Genomic DNA, 19,953 nt, shown 5'->3' on the forward strand with positions numbered 1-19,953 from the left:
TAAATGGTCTAGCCATTTTTGCTTTTGGGAGGTTGTCTCCTTTGGAAGGAGTGTTTGGTCTAAATGGCTCTCAACAAAGAATACGGAAATGTAGATACGGGAGTCCTAATCAGACCTTGTTACACAGATTCCAATTATACGGATACTGATAATCCATTGAAGACCAGAAGATTCTATGAAGTCATTCTTACTGATACGAATTCAATAGAAATTGAGCATTCTAGAGATGCAAACAATTATATTAATTATTCAAGGTTTACTATCAAGAAAATCTTGGATCCATTTGAATGGTTTGCAGACCATCTACATACTCTCATTGCTTTGACGATGACCCACAGGCCACAAACTTATAACTAGTATGATTATAAGGCAACATGGATGAATTTCCTTTATTTGAGACCAAGGCATACTTGGTTTGTAAAATATAGTCCAAGCATTATCAAAGTACCCATCCCCAGATGGTTCTACGAATGGTGGAACTTATTCGGAGGAATTGAGAAAATTCTCCCCCAACAATTTCTCAATAGGTTTGAAGAATTTCAAACCAAAGAAGAAATTACTACCCTACCAGCACATATTAAATTATGCAAATATTATATTCAAAACAGGATATCTTATATTATTTCTTGGAATTTCTCCAAGAATGATTTTGAAAGAAACCAATATTTGTGTAAACAAATTCAAGTCAAAGGTTGGATTCCCAAACAACCAAATACTAAGGTCCAAGAAAAGACAAAATCTTCTACAAAGAGTTCATCTAAAGCAACTCTCAAACAAAAATTGAAGGAAGCATTGGATAACATGGAAAAGTATGAAGAACACCAGATCATGAAAATGATTGAAGATTCAGCTTCCACAAAAAGCAACAGTGAAGACATGTGTAATCCTAAAGGTTTAGCCTTGGCTTACATGGACCCTGATTATGAATAGGAAAAAGACCCTTGTGAAAAAATAGAGGCAAAGCCGAAATTATTTTTCCATATAGTGGCATTTCACTATTCTAAATTAGCACCGAATGAGAAGCTACAAGACAAAACACTTTTGAGAAAAAATGTTCCATTATATCTCTTTAGTCAAAAAGAGATTCCCAATTAGTCACTTTTGAAAAAGAAGTAAACCCTAATGTTTTCCACAATGAGAAAATTATTCTCCACTATCTTAACAAAAGAAGTAGACCCCTCATTTTGTTGGTAACATCCAAGCCTTACACTTGTATGCCTAAGAAATAAAGGCAACCTCTTCTTCTCCTATATAAGGAAACTTTGATTTACACTTAAAGGCATCAGAAAATTTTCAATATTATTCTGAAAACCTCTCTCTCTATTCCCTCTTGTAAGCTATGTTTGAAGATATTCAATAAACGTCAGTTTCTTGTAAGTTATTTCTATTTTAATTCCGCATTACTTAAGATCCTTCTTAAGGCCCTGATACCATAAGAAGGATCTTAAGTAATGCGAAATTAAAATAGAAGAACTTACAAGAAACTGACGTTTATTGAATATCTTCAAACATAGCTTACAAGAGGAAATAGAGAGAGAGGTTTTCAGAATAATATTGAAAATTTTCTGATGCCTCTAAGTGTAAATCAAAGTCTCCTTATATAGAAGAAGAAGAGGTAGTCTTTATTTCTTAGGCATACAAGTGTAAGGCTTGGATGTTACCAGCAAAAGAAGGGGTCTACTTCTTTTGTTAAGATAGTGGAGAATAATTTTCTCATTGTGGAAAACATTAGGGCTCACTTCTTTTTCAAAAGTGACTGATTGGGAATCTCTTTTTGACTAAAGAGATATAATGGAACATCTTTTCTCAAAAGTGTTTTGTCTTGTAACTTCTCATTGGATGCTAATTTAGAATAGTAAAATGTCACTATATGGAAAAATAATTTCGGCTTTGCCTCTATTTTTCCACAAGGGTCTTTTTCCTATTCATAATCAGGGTCCATGTAAGCTAAGGCTAAACCTTTAGGATTACACATGTCACCATTGTCTTCATTGTTGCTTTCTGTGGAAGCTGCATCTTCAATCATTTTCATGGCCTGGTGTTCTTCATACTTTTTCATGTTATCCAATGCTTCCTTCAATTTTTGTTTGAGAGCTGCTTTGGATGAACTCTTTGTAGAAGATTTTGTCTTTTCTTGGACCTTAGTATTTGGTTGTTTGGGAATCCAACCTTTGACTTGAATTTGTTTACACAAATATTGGATTCTTTCAAAATCATTCTTGAAGAAATTCCAAGAAATAATATAAGATATCCTTTTTTGAATATAATATTTGCATAATTTAATATGCGCTGGTAGAGTAGTAATTTCTTCTTTGGTTTGAAATTCTTCAAACCTATTGAGAAATTGTTGGGGGAGAATTTTCTCAATTCCTCAAAATAAGTTACACCATTCGTAGAACCATCTGGGGATGGGTGCTTTGATAATGCTTGGACTATATTTTACAAACCAAGTATGTCTTGGTCTCAAATAAAGGAAATTCATCCATGCTGCCTTATAATCATACTAGTTTAAGTATGTGGCCTGTGGGTCATCGTCAAAGCAATGGGAGTATGTAGATGGTCTGCAAACCATTCGAATGGATCCAAGATTTTCTTGATAGTAAACCTTGAATAATTAATATAATTGTTTGCATCTCTAGAATGCTCAATTTCTATTGAATCCGTATCAGTAAAAATGACTTCATAGAATCTTTTGGTCTTAAATGGATTATCAGTATCTACATAATTGGAATCTGTGTAACAAGGTCTAATTAGGACTCCTATATCTACATTTCCGTATTCTTTTTTGACAGCCATTATAGGCAATACCTGTGAAACAATAAATTCAAAAGATTCTTCTTTTGGGATTGGTTTGGAAGGGATGGTTTTGGTTAACTCAGGGTTAACAGCTTGGGCGAAAGACTCAGGTGTTTTCATAGTATAGCTCTTTTTGGTTTGAATGGAGTTGGAAGATGTTCCTTGTTCAGAACAAGGGCTTTGTTGGTCTAAGATTGATCAACTTTGGTTGAGGTGGACAAGGAAGTCTCGGAAACTTCTGTTGGGAAGGAGAGGGTAGCCTTGGAAAATCGGCTAGACCTGTGAACTTGTTTTGGAAGGTTAGTTCAGGCCATTGTGAAGTTTCAGCTTTTGCTGGGGTTAAAGAAGGATGGATAAATAGTCTAGCCATTTTTGCTTGTGGGAGGTTGTCTCCTTTGGAAGGAGTGTTTGGTCTAAATGGCCTCATGTTTTCCTTGCAAGAATTCATGAGTTGGAAAATCTGGTAGAGAATTATCTTCTCCTTTGATAAAATCAATTTTGAAATCAAAGCTAGATAGTAGAGCTTGCCATCTAGCAAATATTTGTTTTGAAACAAGGTTTTTAACATCTTTTTGCAAGATTTCTTTAGCAGATTTACAATCTACTCTTAATAAAAATTCTTTATTGATTAGGTCGTCTTGGAACTTAGTGATGCATAGCACTATAGACAAAACTTCCTTTTTTACAGTTGAATAATTTTTTTGAGCGAAATTCCAGATTCCGAATGTAAAACGAACTAGTTGCTCTGTAGATTCAAGATCTACTTTTTGTTTAAGGATTCCTTCATAACCTGCATCAGACGCATCAGTCTCAACAATCATAAATGCATCTGGGTTTGGGATTCCTAGACATGGAATAGTTTGGACTAAAGTTTTGACACGGATGACGGCTTGAGTTTGTTAAGTACTCCAAGGAACTGGATTTTTCCTAAGTCCTTTATACAATGGCTCGCAAACATGTCTGACTTTTGGAATAAAATCAGCTACATAATTTAAGCTTCCTAAAATCCTCTGAAGTTGAGTTTTATCAGGAATTTCATTTGGAAATTTAGAAGAGAACTCTATGGCCCTGCAAATAGGTTTATAAGTGCCCTGATAAAGGTCATGACCTAAAAATCTGATGGTGGTTTGGAAGAACCATTTTCTTGGCACCGACAACTAATCCATTATTCTTAACAATCTTGAAGAAGGTGTTGCAATGTTTAAAATGAGAGTCAATGTTCTCTGAAACGATTAGCACATCATCAATATAAACAATTGACATATAAGAATAATCATTGAATATGGAATTCATGATATTTTGAAATTCAGAAGGGGCATTCTTTAGCCCAAAAGACATTACATTCCATTCATATTGTCCAAACAGAACATTGAAAGCAGTTTTATATTTATCTTTTTCTGAAATCTGAATTTGCCAAAACCCTGATTTCATATCAAACTTGCTATAAACATTAGCTTTGAAAGTCCTTTTTAAAAGGACTCGTTTGTTAGGTATGGGATACCTGATCCATTTTAAAACGGAGTTTAAAGGTTTATAATTGATTACCAGTCTTGGTGCTCCTCTTTCTTTCTCCGCATTTTTATTAACGTAGAAAGCAGAACAACTCCTAGGAGATTTAGAAATCCTAATAATATTATTTTTTAAAAGAGTGTCAATCTTTTTCTTACAAAATTTCATCATCTCATGATTCATTTGAATGGGCCTTGCCTTGGTGGTAATAGCCTGTTCATTGAATCCTTCAATATATGGCAAGTCAACAATATGTTTTTTGCGTTCCCAAAAAGCATTTGGAAATCAAAACATATTTCTTCTTCAAATCTTTTCTGAAGATTGGCTATTTTAGTAACCATCTCTGGGGTTTTTAAAATCTGTTTGATTTTCTTGACACGAATTTCATCCTTTAAAAAGGTGATATGTTGTGAAAGGTTATTAATACGAAAAACTGTATTTTCCCTTATGAAGTTACTTTCATCTTGGGAAAGAGTTTTAACAAAAGGAAAATGTAAATTATTTCCAAGTATAGTAGTATTAATACCATTTAAATCAATAAAATAAGGTTTTATCTGAGTGATAAAAGGTATTCCAAGAATGATATCTTCAGTAATTACAAAATCATTTGTTAAACAAATGTCATTATTGCAAATATGAGCTTTAGAAAGCTTATAATTACTTTTCAAAAGTTCTCCTATAGCGGAGTATAATTTTGAAGTACTTTTTTGCAAATACTTTGTAGGGACTATACCTTTTACAATGCAGTTGCGATCTGCACCACTATCAAGCAAAGCAATTTTGTTAATCACAAAATGTTTATTAACAACTATTTTAACAAGAATATGATGACTCTGAGGTCTAATCGAAGAGATTACCGTTACTCCTGGAGCTATCGAGCTAGAAGGATTATTACCGGTATTAGTGACTATTGGTTCAGCCAGATGATCATTGTTGATGAAGTCAACTTCATTATCTTGCGTAGATTCATGGTCTGAATCTGGTTCCTGTAAGGTTGCCTTCTTGAGGACTTGATTTGTAAGAACATCCATTTCGACTTTTCATAGTCGGGATTTGATATCTCTAATCTCTTCCTTGAGACTAGATACTTCATGACGAAGATCGGATATTGATGGTTTAGAATGGTTATCTGAACGACTCATGATTTGTTTCATGCTAAAAGGTTCTACAACTGGATGGGATTTTGGTTTGTCCATGTTGAGAATGATATTCTTGAGTTCTAGGAGAAAACAATTCCTAGCCTCATCATTAGCTATATGCTGAATAACATCAAAAAGAGCTTCTTTCAAATGATCAAAAAGAACTCTAATAGTTTGAGGAGTACTGTCGCAAGAACAAAATGCTTCAGTACAGGTGCAATCTTTTCCTGATTGGCTAGCATCTGATTCATAATCTAGATCAATGTATTCATCATCACTGTATTCATCAGATGTACCTGAAGATTCAGAAAAAGGTTCGTCAAGAATAGCAAGGAGTTTACCCTTGGTTTCTTCATCCATGTTAAGAAGATTGATTTTCTTCTTTTTGGTTTTTGAACGACATTCATTAGCTTTATGGCCTGTCTTGCCACATGTCCAACAAACGTCTGTTTTGGTATCTCTAGATTTTTTGGACCTAGATTTCTTTTTCCTAGGCCTTGTAGAATCATCTCTTCTTCTAGATTTCTTCTCACTTTTATCCTTTTTTACTTTATCAGAAGGAGTGATAAAGCCAAAGTCTCGACAAAAACTTCCAAGTTCTCGTTTTGAAGATGACTGTTCCTTCTTAAGTTGGTGCTTAAGTTTGATATATGTGCAGAGTTCAAACCCTACAATGTTGATGGTGCTTACCAAATCACCATACGTCAAATTACTGTAAGGAATACGATCGTCATTGCGATCTTGAATCTTCGTCCTTACTTTATCAGCAAAGAGTGGGGGAAGTCCGTTGATGAAGCGTTCTTTCCAAAAATCCAAATGGCAGTCTGGACGAATCATAACTTTGCTGAGAAAGGCATGCTTATAATAAATAAAGCTATCTAGATTTGGACAGCTGAGATTATTTAGGATTTGGAGACTCCTATCTTGAAATAGTTTTGGTTCGCCAATGAAGTGTTTAGCGATATGATAAAGGAGAGTAGCACAAGCATCTTCTCTTGTAACCTGGGAAGTAGATTAAGTGCTCCCTTCTAGTTTAACAACTGTCTCTGTTGATGTGGCATTAATAATGAGATGCTTGGTCTCATCATTGCAGTAGTTGTCCCACCAATGTTTTATCATTCCCGTGAAACCTGAAGCAATCATAGTAGCAGCTTCTTTATCTGCTGAACCTCGCATTTTATATGCAGTGATGGCAACTCCCATTTCATGGAGCTTGTTGTAGATCTGATGCTCTGCAAGACCATCAATGTTCCATTCTGTAATGCTTCTTCCTTCATGAGATGAAGTGGACAAGAATGCATTTTCCTCCTACTGCAAGTCTGGGAAAGAGGGTTTATTATGGTAGTTTTTTATATTATGAAAACAACCATTGGATAGCTTTTGTAGAAGGATGTTTTTATCCTGAATGTCTGAAACAGATTTCTCTCTAAGAGTAGAAACCTTGTCTGGGGTTTTTCCATCTTTTTTGGAGATGTTGAAATTGTTGAGTTGGGCATTGATCTTGTCAATAATATTTCCGGTGACTTCAAAAGTGTCAGATAATTTAGGAATTTTTCTTTGGAAAATTCGGGGAGTTTGAATCCTGGGTTAGGTTCAATATTATGGTTGGATGAAGTAGAAACCGGAGTTGGTCTTCTACTAAGAGTGGGTTTTGTATCTTCTATTTGTCTAGAGATAACATGAAGAATTTGGTTTGAGTAGTTGTTTTGTTCTACTACTCGGTCGATGTCTGCAGCAGTGAGAATAGTGCTAGTCTTATCACTTTTTTCTTTAAAAGGAGAAGCTTTGATCACTGTTCCTGCAACAGGGATGTTAATTCCTTCAAGAGGAGGAGTAATAGATTCAACAATCTTATTAGAAGTAGTATACCATTTATTAATGATAACCTGCAAATACTGTCGAATTTTCAATTCTTCCAGTCATTTCAAACCATTTAAAGAATTCGATTTCACAGCCGATTCTTCTCATATCAGTCATCCATAAATCTCTAAAGGATTCTCTTTGAGAAAGAGTAAATGTAGCAACATACCAATTTCTCTTTACCTGATTATTTGGATGAGTCCATTGCTCATGCAATATGGCTGGATTGGGCTCAAAGGTTTTTCTTGTCTTAAGCATCCCGAGCAACCAAGACGGTTTATTGTCTTTGGGAGGTTCCATTTCACTTGCAGTGGGACTGCCAGGAATATCTTGGTAGAACACTTTAGGTACATTACCTGAAAAGTCTACTCCTGTGACTTTACCTTTACTGTTGTCAGCAACAAAAATAGTTTCATCGTCAGCTTCGTCTGCTTCCTCCGGGATTTTTGAAGAAGAAGGTGGCCTGGGAACAGTTCTCGAGGGACACGAAGTAGAAGGGGACCAAGATGACCTTCGACACAAAGAAGATCTCCTAGAACAACTCTTTCAATCTGAGATCTTTCAGAATGAGACGCAAAGGGTTGAGTTATGTTTTCAAAATGCCAATCATTGCTGGAGAGTGTATCTTTCCATTTTAGGAGACGAGGAACAAAGATAGAACTATGTTCATGGTTGGCTTCCATAAGCAGTCTCACCTTTCAGGCTTTCTATGCGTGCTTTAGGAGCAAGAGTGGTTTTCATAAGACGATAGTAGACTCAGTAAATAATAGCTATTTCACGAGTATTGATTTTACTGTTCAAATTTTTGGTTTTGACATTAAGAGTTAAGGAATCCAAGACATTAGGATCATTGATATCAACAGAAAAGTTAGGATAGCAATTAAAGTAAACTGGCCCATCAGCTAGATTACTCTGCAAAACTCCTAACAAAGAATCATCAAAATTTAAAAACCTGCCATCTCGAAGGATGACACAAACAGGAATATCAAGGCCTTTTCTAAAGAGAGGCTTAACAGCTACTTGCACTAAACCAATATGCAAATAATTATAATCAGATTTATAACGATTTATATCATTGTCTTTGAGAAGACGAATAATTTCTAAAGAATTATTAATAGCAATAGTGGACTCACAAGTTTTAATATTATGACGAGTGATGTAACTAAAATTACCTAAGTGGTAAATCTTTTTGAAAGGTTCTTATGGTATCAGAGCCATGTTGGCAGTATACGTACTTAGTATGAGCAACTAAGTCTATATACTGTCTAAGGCATGGCAAAATTATTTTAATGTAGTATTTTAATAATTTCCGTCATGTTGTTTGTATATATATGTTTATTATCATACTTATCATGTTCCTATATATTCTTTCTATACTTGGTTTGAGGTATTCGTTCTTTCCTATGAGTATGAGGTAACCGATTAACATCCGGTTCGTACGTTGGTCAGCCGAATTTGTAGGTCGCTGTAGCCAGGAGGGCGTTTAGACCTGTTGATGGTGGTCCCGTAGCTAAGATGACTCTAGGAATAAGAACTGTTGTAAAACCAAAAGAATCTCCCTTAGAAACTCTATTTGGATCTTTGATATGTATTTTAATATCTCCTATATACTTGCTAGCATGATGATTATTGTTATTATACTTGTTAAAAACATTCAGATCAAACTTAAAGATAACACAATATCCAATAGTACAGGATGCCAAAAGATACCTGATCAGGAAAGTCTCGGTTCAAATCAATATTGTTTGCATTTCCACGCCTCCTCAATGAAAACCCATCTGGATTCATAGATGGGAGTATGTGAAGATGAACATTATCTACAATCAGGGTAGCCTGTACAAACCAACATAGAAAGTTGAGTTTTGAGACTCTGAAAAGAAAAAAATAAGAAGACTTTTTCTGCATCATCCTAGGACCAGGAAAAAGTTTATTAAGAACCAAGATAGTTCAAAAAGAAGTATTATTTCACCCAATTACACAATTTTGTCTAAGACAACATGGAATAGCAAGATGAGTATCTGAGACAATAAAATAAGAGAAAAGACATAAATTCCCCCTGAACTTGTTCCAAAAAGTCAGTTACGCGCTTAAACTATCATGACGACCTATTACACACTCAATCTTGTTTAAAGTGAGATTAATACCCCCTTCCGAAGACAATACCAATTTTTGTGTGAAAAATATGCTATTGATGGTTTGAGACAAAAATAACATTGTGATGGTTGTGGGTGGTGCTCCGGCGAGAACAAAGAAGACAAAGATAGAAAAAAAATTCTTCCATGAATTTTTGAAAAATGTAGGCAATGAAACATGAAATTTATGCATAAATGTCATAGGATTTTCAATAGAAGCCATTATCTTTCTCATAATTTTTTCCGGTGTTCTTCTCTGGTGAATCCCCCGGTGAGTTCGAATAGAAATCATAAACCTTAAGTTAAAATTATTAACTTTCCGGTGGAAATCAACATCATCCCCACTATTTTTACTTCTATTTAGAGTTCCTTTTCCAGATAGAGTGATGGAAATTTGAAGAAATCATCAATGGTGGCAAAGAATTTGTAAAGAAGAACTTTAAAAAAAATAAAATGTAAAAGCTTTAAAGAAATCGGGGTCACCAATAAAAAGATAAAAAAGAAAAAAAAAATGACATAATTGATATATTAGAAATTATAATACTTAATTATATGACCAATAAAATAGTGCCACATGTTTAAACTTGTCATTTTAACATAATTTTTCTTCTTCTCACACACTTTAAGGAAGGTGAAAACACTTTTTGTGCCATGTCACCTTCTAAGGGAGTATTAATATCACTTTGAATAAGATTAGGTGTGTAATAGGTCATCACAATAATTTAAGCGTGTAACTGACTTTGTGGGACAAATTCAGGGGGGAATTTATGTCTTTAATATTATTAAGGAAGCAATAGCACCAAACCCAAAGAGATATATCTCAACTAACAAGTCAGCTACGCATAGAGCACCTTATGAATATTCAATTAGTAATTTGAAGAAGGAATAAGTAAAAGGGAAACAGAAATAATGAGGTCAATCAGAATAACCTTGCGGTCAACCTTTGTATTCCTACCCTATGTTTCTGGCCCTAAACTAGTTGAGGTCAACCAGAGAGCATCAGCCATTCAGTCTTGCATCACCCTATTACAGACCAGTTTGGAAAACTTTTCTTGATACTTGTGGGTTTCAATGGATTAGACCAGGAACTACGACTGATCTTTTGAGATGCTGGAATAGAGCAGAGCTGGATAAAGGAATAACTAGCTGCTGGAATAGAATTCCTGTCTGTACTTGGTGGACAAGTGTGGATGCAAAGAAATTCAAGCTGCTTTGAGGACAAATCCAATGCTACTCAAAAGGTAAAGTCAAGCTGCAATTTTTTGACTTATGGTGTTAAAGGGAACTTGTAATAGGCAGAATCAGTTTTGATTGCATAGAATGCCTCCAAGTTTAGGGATCAACTTTTGGATTTTGCGACAGAGGGAGTAGTAATTTTGATTATAGGCGAGTGAATCGGTTTCTTGACAATCAATGCTTCAGTATTAGCCAAGGAACACAATGAACATCTTAAACTTCCTTTCTCTTTGTTCATTTCAACCTCAGATATTCAAATACTTTGTAAAGATGAACTTTTACAAAGACTCTTCGGATGCTTGATAACTTGACATCTTTTCACCAAAGAATTTCCTAAGATTTTACGACAACAACATACCCAGTGTAATCCCACAAGTGGGGTCTGGGGAGGGTACTATAGAGTGTACGCAGACCTTATCCCTACCTTGGAAGGTAGAGGCTGTTTACTAAGATTTTCAAGATTAAAAACATAAATTTTCTGCATTTCCTGATATTTTTAGATACTTTTCAGACCTATTGCCCATACTAAGTAGCAGTCAAAAATTTGTATCCATTTTTCCTGATATTATGCATGGATCAGGTATATCATGACGAATTCTTCATCAACAACAAAGAGGGGAAACATAAGTCCAGAATCTAATAAAAAAGATACTCCTATATGAACTTCTAAAGCGGATATATTTAGCCAGAGAAGTCAATTACCAAGGGATCCTTCATATAATTATCGCAAAGCCAGTTCGCCAGAAGAATTAGAAGCTCACGACCTACAGGTTCATCCCCATGCACATTGCCAATGTACTGCAATATGAAGATTGTTGAGTAATTTATCACCAAATATAATTGCTCCTAGAACTTTGAAACAGATACTGCAAATATTTAATTTCATTACATAAGAAGATGAAAAGAGAGGAGATAAGAAAAATTAATATTCGCAGCACAGGAACAGCTATAGCTCATGCATAAAATAAGTTCCAACATCTTCAATCAAAGCAATATATCGATGGTCATGTAGGCTGAGAAAGCCATAAAAGTTACAGATCGGGTGCTTTCTTTCTGACTTCATTCAGTCAGCCAGACAAAATAGTAAAATGACTGGCTAGAATCCCATCTTTCTCTTCCCATTTCCACCAAATATTGGGTTTACTTCTAACTGAAGGCAAGAGTACTTTGCTGCACCTTTATAATTCTCTCTCCCAGTTTTCTTTCTTTTTATGATAAGCCATGGGAAAAAGACATCAAGCTTCAGTATCCCCTACTTTACGCCTCTTTTGCTATTGTTTCTTTATTTGTTTGGTGCAGTAGGGGAGGAGGCTATTCCACCTCCGAGTTTCAGCAGTTTACCATGAATCATTAGGTCTCGAACTAGTAGAAAATATAAGCAGCAACGAATTGCAAGGATACCCTAGTTCAGCACATCTAAAGTTATATCCTTGTCCCTTTTTTCTAGTAAGTAATACAAATGTCAAATCTCAAACTAAGGCATGTCCCTTTCAATTTCTTCATAACTAAATAAAATGGTCAAAAGGATTACTGTTGACTGTTGATAATAACTTTTCAAGATATGTACTACTCAGCTCTAATATCTCAGAGAAAATGGAAGATATCAGAAACTACATGAAGCCTGACAGCATGCCACCTTAAGCTTTATATAAAAAAATAAACTACTCCCTCAGTCCCAATACATGTGAAGGTGTTTGACTAGGCACGGAGTTTACGAACGAAAAGAAGACTTTCAACACTTGTAGTCTAAAATAAACAATAGATACTTGTGTGGCTCTAAATCATCTCATTAAGGATAAAATGAGAAGTTTTTTGACAAATTGATACTAAATATAAAAAGGTGTCATTCTTTTTGGGGCTGAATAAAAAGGAAAGAGTGTCACATAAATGGGGACGGAGGGAGTACAAAGCTTTTGTACTTCGTTCATCGCGGAATTTTATTTGTTTAGGCACAAGGTACTTTTAGCTCAAGAAGCAGGAAGAGGAGCAAAAACTGCAAGCTAAATTCACCAGCTAAAATTTCATTACTGATAAGAAAACTGACCTAGGGCCTAACTCAATATCAAAAGCTAGCTCATAAGGTGAAGATTGTCCAAAACATATACAAAGACGGCAACCCATTTCTGCCCACCAAAGTGAGATACTTAACACTCTCTCCTCCAAAGCTAGCTCGTGAGACGAGGATTGCCCAAGAACATAAAAGAAAAACAACAACCCGTTTTCCTCTACCTATTTGGGAAACTTAACAATTATCATCATTCATCACAATAAGTTAGAAATGGATCCACAAGTTTTCACCAGTTTAACCCTTCTCAGTAAGCAAAGCGAGAACAAACTGGAAATAGATTTCTTTCAACTCTATACCAGCACAAACAATATTTTACCTCAGAATATTTAGTTTCATTTATGACATATGACAATCAGGAATATAATTATTGCAGATATCAATACCTTAAAGGCAGGCTCAGCCTCTTCCTTGCCTGGTTTGTCAGAAATTTCCATCACCCACTGTAAGTAATGCCAACTCAGTCATTGATATTAAAGGTATTTCACAACTTTGGAGCAAGAACAAGTAAAAAAGGAGGATGTTGAATATAAATTTAAGAAACAGGAAGAAAAAGCATTACCAATGGAATTCCCTGCACACTCTTTCCAATGCTGATAATACATTCCAAAAACCCCTCAAAGAGAGAAGAAGCATGAGTTAGGTGTTAAAGCAGCATCGTTAGAACAGAGGCTCCAGATAAGTATATAGCAATTAGTAATCTACAGAGAGTTGTAGTCCACCTATGATAGAAAATATTATCCATCAAAGCGTCCACAAATAACAGTTCTTATCTGAGTGCAACAATACAACTATGTTACACTAGAATACACATCAAACATTGAACACACCAGGAGGCCTACACGAGTATATCACAGCTTAGCACATTCATAGGATCATGTAAGCCCGTAATTTAATGATAATCCTGGCACCATTATCATTAATACCATAAATAAAATTAATTTTTTTTTTGTGTGTGTGTGTTAATTAATCCCATGGTGATTTTACAAAATTACGTGCCTACAGATACAGCAAGAGCCACGATAGTATTTTTTTGTATGTTTTTCTCTTGTTTGTGGAGCACATGCAAGTTAGACATGATAAAGTAGCACTTAACTCTCATAGGTGAACCTTTTGCTATTTCTTCTTCTTCTTCATTTTTCGATGACGGTGATTCCAGGCGTTTGCGCGCACCTCGACTATCCATCAGGTACCTGTCACCTTCACCAGCAAAGGTACCAGGTAACTAGCTTAGGCAAATCACTTGGTGTTTTTCTTCAACACTAGGATTTAAACCTAAGACCTTATGGTTCTCCTCCTTACTGCATTGACCACTAGGTCACGCTCTTGGGTGCAACTTTTTTGCTATTTCTTATCGTTTAAAGAAATTCACATGAATAACCCGTACAGCCATTTGACAGGGTATGGTAAATGAAGATCCAATGCAAGAGATCATTCAGAATAATAAAGGCATTGTCTTGGGCATCCAAGTATATAAGTACAATAGCCATTAATTTTACATTGCATTATTGTCGTATTTGAGGAAAGTTTATTAAGACAAAACACATAGTGAAAGGCACAGGTAAAATATGGCCCTTGTGACTAACTCAACCTCCAAAACTAGCTCTTGAGGGAAAGATTGTCCAAGTCCATATCAAGAGACCACCCGTCTATTCCCTAACCAATTTGGGACTCTACCCGCTCTAACACTCTCCTAGACGCCTAGATAGACAACTGAAGCATGGAAAACATAATGTGGGGCCCAAACAAGAAAGGATTGGGCTCTTGTACCATGCAAGATATGATACTTGGGCCGAACTCAATCTCAAAAGCTAGTTCTTTGAGGGGAGGATTGTCCAAGTCTATATAAGGAGACCACCAGTCTATTCCCCAACCAATATTAAACTCTAACCCACTCTAACACCCCTTTTACGCCCAGACCACCAACTAGAGCATGGGTAGTGTAACATGGGGGGCCAAACATGTAAGGACTTGGCACTGATATAGTGTAAAACATGACACTTGAACCTAACTCAATCCCAAAAGTCATCTCTTGAGGAGAGAATTGTCAAATCCATATAAAGAGACCACTAGATCGTTCCTCAATCAATGTGTGACTCCAATCCATTCTAACACCCCTTGCACACCCAAACCGCCAACTGGAGCATGGACAACATAACATGGGGCCTAAACTTGGAAGGACTTGGCACAGATACCACATAATAAACAAAGTATGGGAGAATAATCGATATATTATTCCATGAGGTAACAAGATGATATACATGTACATAGAGTCCTAATTATGGAATGAATTAAAAAGGAAAACCCTGCAAATCTGCTATCAATCCCTATGTTTAAGTTGTCTATTTATTTTATTACAAGGAACATGACTACATTCATTCCTTAACAAACACGGATAACAATCTCCAAATGCTTTAAAGATGAAAATGAAGATTATACACATTCTTGGTCCCCTGAAGTTACCTGTACACTCTAGATATCCCACTGCACCTACGATTCAACGACATGAGAGCATTCTCAAGATCAGAATTTGACATATAATCTTTCGCTAATTCTTCACTGCAAATACAAAAAATTGGAACAGATTGTTCAGATATTCCTTAGCACTTCACAAGAAATGACCAAAACATAGGGTGAGTTTAAACGTACAGTCTTTTCAATTGCACTTGTTCAGCAAGAGAAACTTTTATATCTGCAAACAAATGCCTAGCTGAAGCTGCAAAGCTACCATTCACCACACCTATAAGAAAAAAATCACATTTAATTAAAATCTTTTTACAATAAATAATTAGGAATTCATTACTAGTAACAACCCTCTTTAATTAATGAAGCGATTACACCTACTATACTTGTTCTTCTTCAAAATTGGAAATAATAATCAATACCCATTATTGCTAAGCTTAAAATTAACAAATAAAAACACATTTAAAGCTCTAAAGATTCAAAAAAAAATTCTATACATAGATCATGAGACCTGAAGCGTTAATGGAGCTGGGAAAGCCGCCTCTGGCAACAGAGAGATTGAAAAGAGAAGAAAAAAGAAGAGAGAAGAAGAAGAAGAAGAAGAAGAAGAGATTCATGGTTTGAATCTGATTAAAGTTTAAGTTAATCGGAGAGGATTCAACATATTTGTTTGTTTACTCCTGAATTTTGCTTCTTCTGATAGTTGATGAATGCTCTGTTGCGGTTGCCGAAAGGGAAGGGGAAAGAGCACGTGTCTAGCACGTGATGATCAATGACTATCATAGATCATGTAATTTTAGAGATCTATTGGTTAGAATCTTGATAAAAATGATAACAAATTAATGTGTTTTTTTCGTTATATGCAAAATGCATCAAATTAATAACATATATTCTTGTACAAATTTTTGAAGTTTTAATCTTTTGAAAAAGGTATTAAGTACTTCCGTTTGGGGTTGGTTGTGAATGTGGAAAAACTAGAATTTCGACATTGTGATTCATAGTCATGTACTTTAATCGTATGAGCTATAAGCCCCACCCTATTCCTACTGTAATTGCTCCTTCGATTACCCTTGAACAAAGAATTTTTTTTTGTTCTAAGTTGGGCTAAGGAGATGTGAAAGTGTGTTTATCTTTACAAGTCTCTAAGAAAGTGTGTATCGAGGTGTAAAGTTGGAGAAAATGGATGTCACGATTGGGGTTTTGAAAAAAAATAGTCTTTTGTTCTTTTTGGTTTTTTTTTTCATATTAAAACATTAATAAAAATGAGAGGTGTTAAGTTTTTTATCATCATGTTGTCAAGCTATTTCTTTGCGAGATCTCCCCTATAATATCATTACCATAATAGAGTTTAACCACTATGTTCGGAATGGATTGGTGTGCTTCCTCTACACCTAAGACACCAAAATATTGAATGATGAATGAAGAAAAGCATGAGAGAAAAGCATATTGATTAGTGATTGTGAGGCTCCAATTCTTGACTAAAGGGAATGTCAAAGGCATTTGTCCTTCCATCCCTTGGATAGATAGAGAGGAAGGGCAGAACTTTTGATTTTTTAATGTTGTCAAAGAGTTGAACAATGTTTCCTTTTTCATATTGTGAAATATTTGACAAATATGCATATAAGGTGACGTTTGAAAATTATGGCCTAAAATCACAGAGATTACGCATCTTTTGGCCACCCCCTTGAAGTGTTGCCTAAAGTCTAAAAGTATGGCCTTTGATCAAAGGCTACACCTTTTGATAGATTAGGTCACACTTTTTTGAGGGTGGTTGAAGGGCTAAAATACTTTAGTATGGCTCAATTGGTTAGACACTGATTATCTAAAGTTTCACTTGATTGGTAAATTGCAATACATAACTCACTACCTTATCGTCCTCTCAATCAAATGGGGATATGTGTTGTATACATTTGAGATGTTGTCTACAAAATCTAAGGTACTCTCCATGCCAAGCAGGCTAATCAAGAAACAAATATGTGTGTCTAATCTTCCACTCGATTCGACGCGTTAATCGCAACTATACAAGAATTTTATAAAAATCTTATTTACTACCAATTCCCAAGTGTTGACCTTTGGCTGAATCTCTTTCCCTAAGCTAAATCTCTTATTTCACTTAAATTACCTTACGAAAATCAATATAGAATGATTTTAACAATTCCATTAAAAAAAATAAGTATAAAAAAATGTATTTAAACTATCTCCTTTTTTTTTAACTTCATACCTAAATTATTGTGAGTATGAGTTTCATACCTAAACTATTACTTATTAATTTAAAAAACACACATCAGTGGTGTGTGTAATATACTCTCTCTTTTATTTGGAAAAACCTTGACACATGACATTCCACAAGGATACAATATTCCTCTTTGACAAAAATTAAATAATAAACTATTAGTATTAAAAAAATTAAAGATTAAAGTATTACTATCTCCAAAAGAAAAATTTAAAAATAAAATTTTAGTTATTTTTCTTACCCCTCTCCANCCCCCCCCCCCCAAAAAAAAAAAAGAAAAACTCACTCATTTCCAAAAAAAAATGATATTATTTTCTACCCCACCCATCTCACCCTGTGCTCCTAATTTATTTATAATTATTTTTACATTTTTATCGTTTTGTGTTAGATATGTACATATATCTTGGGAAAATTTATTTCTACTTGTGTACTGAATATTACATAAATAAAAATTTTATTTTTAAAAAAGTTTTGTGGCAAGTTAAAAATACTTTCTTAAAAAGGTATGTATATATCTAACACAAAATGAGAAAAAAAATTTGAAAGAGGTGGGTTTGGTGGAGTGGGAAGAATTCTTTTTAAAAAATAATAATATCTAAACTATTATTTGAAGGGGGGTGGGGTAGATGAAGTAAAAAATGTTAAATACTTTTATAAAAGAAATTTGAACAAAGAAAAACTAAAAAATTGGGGGGGGGGGGNGGGGGGGGGGGGGTGTGAGAGGAAGTGATGCAATTTTATTTTATTTTTAGAATAAAATTTTAGCCTCTCTACCTCCACGAGGTAGTGGTAAGGTCTGCGTACACCCTACCCTCCTCCCCAGACCCCACCTAGTGGGATTTTACTGGATATGTTGTTGTTGTTGTTAGAATATAATTTTAACAAATTAATAATTTATTTAATTTTTGTCAAGGTGAAATATTTTGTCCATGTGAAGTGTGATGTCACAATTTTTTATTTAATAGTAAAAGACAGAGTGTAGTAGACACACCATAAAAAGAGTATAATAAAAGAGAAAATGTATGTATCAAACTAATAAATGATAATTTACGTATAAAACTCTCACTCTTAATAGTTTAGATATAAAACTAAAAAAAAAAGATATTTTAAGTTATTTTTGACACTTTTCTCTTATGTTATCACTTTGTCAACAAATTATAAGAAACCAATGACTACTCAACCAAATAAAGTTCATGTTCCCTGTGTTTTGCTAAACTGACAAGGTTAACAAGGTTGTTTTGCGCTAGTTTTTAATTTTTGTCTCTTAAATTTATAATTTATTCTCCATTTGAAAAGTGTTTTAGAAAAACAGTGGTCAAAAATGTTTTTGACATCAAAAAAGATAAAAGTAAAAATCGTAAGATAAAATAAATTTACAAGGCACAAAGTATGTCTTACAAAGCAAAATTTGTGAGGCACAAATTATACTTTATAAGTCAAAATTTGATTTTTACGAAATTTATGTCGATATAGACTTAAGTTTAATTTCAAAATCCACAAAATTATACTTGAAAAGGCATAATTTATGATTTTATTCAAACAAAATTTTTATCCGGCAAGATAAATGTATAATTAAAGATATTTCAGTTCACAAATTTTTATTAAATAAATAATAGTAAGAAAATTATAAAGGCCATCAAAAAGAAAGGCATCCCGCAAATACTTTTGTATATTTTTTATAAATTATATATAGATTTGGTCGAGGAGTTCACTTTCTTTTTTTTTAGTTTAGGTTGAAGAGAATAAATATTTTTTTTCCCCAGAGATACCCACAATGTTACGGTCCAAATTGTTCACCTCATTAACTATCCCCACAACGGTCCACACAAAAAGTATTTTTTTTCGTTCTAGGAGTTCGTATTAGTACTTCAATTAAATTTGGATCACTTATTATAAGACAAATTCGAAGGTGATGCTTTCAACGAAATTTTCTTCACATCCAGGACTAAAATGTGAAATTTCTCGTTAAAGATAAAACAGTCCCACCATCGATACACCACAAGTTCAAAATCCATGTTGATAAAGTATTTATTTTTATTTCAATCGATCCATGAATTAATAATATCCTAATAAATAAAGTTTATAAGTTAAATTAAAGTTCATTAAGAACCTTTTTAATATCACATCCTTCATATTTTAGTGATTATTATATTATATAGTATGAACATTCTTACCAGTCACCACTAGCATTTGTCCTATTAAGCCTTGTAAATGATTGTACGTACCTAATATTATTAAAATTACATTTACGTATTAATGTTTTTTAGTTAACGATGAATGAGTCAATGGGCAAAATACAAAAGCAGTGTTTATCTTATTACATATCAATTGAAGTACGGAAAAGTTCTGATATATCCCTCAACTTTGTCATTTAGAGCTGATATATTCTTCATTATGAAATTGACTCATATATACTCTTACCGTTATACAAATGGCCCACATATAGTACCCCTCGTTATTACAATTATTTTTCTCACTTCCGAGAGCCATTTGTATATGCGAGTCATTTGTATAAAAGGG

The 19,953-nt window shown here is 34.2% G+C and overlaps 1 protein-coding gene across 1 annotated transcript in view; it reads right to left on the minus strand.

The window, feature by feature from the left end:
- LOC125856517 (carboxypeptidase SOL1) overlaps positions 1–15,948 on the minus strand; it is a 22,453-nt gene extending 6,505 nt beyond the window's left edge. Inside the window, exons 1-7 of the mRNA XM_049536079.1 lie at positions 15,712–15,948; positions 15,387–15,477; positions 15,201–15,296; positions 13,300–13,330; positions 13,124–13,180; positions 11,375–11,470; positions 9,015–9,137 (exon numbers count right to left, since the gene is read on the minus strand). Coding sequence (XP_049392036.1) covers positions 9,015–9,137; positions 11,375–11,470; positions 13,124–13,180; positions 13,300–13,330; positions 15,201–15,296; positions 15,387–15,477; positions 15,712–15,817 — 600 coding nt within the window. The 5' untranslated portion in view covers positions 15,818–15,948. The remainder of the gene's footprint in view (positions 1–9,014; positions 9,138–11,374; positions 11,471–13,123; positions 13,181–13,299; positions 13,331–15,200; positions 15,297–15,386; positions 15,478–15,711) is intronic.
- Positions 15,949–19,953: the final 4,005 nt, after the last annotated feature.

This window comes from Solanum stenotomum, chromosome 2 (genome assembly GCF_019186545.1).
Source record: "Solanum stenotomum isolate F172 chromosome 2, ASM1918654v1, whole genome shotgun sequence".
NCBI classification, from domain to species: domain Eukaryota; kingdom Viridiplantae; phylum Streptophyta; class Magnoliopsida; order Solanales; family Solanaceae; genus Solanum; species Solanum stenotomum.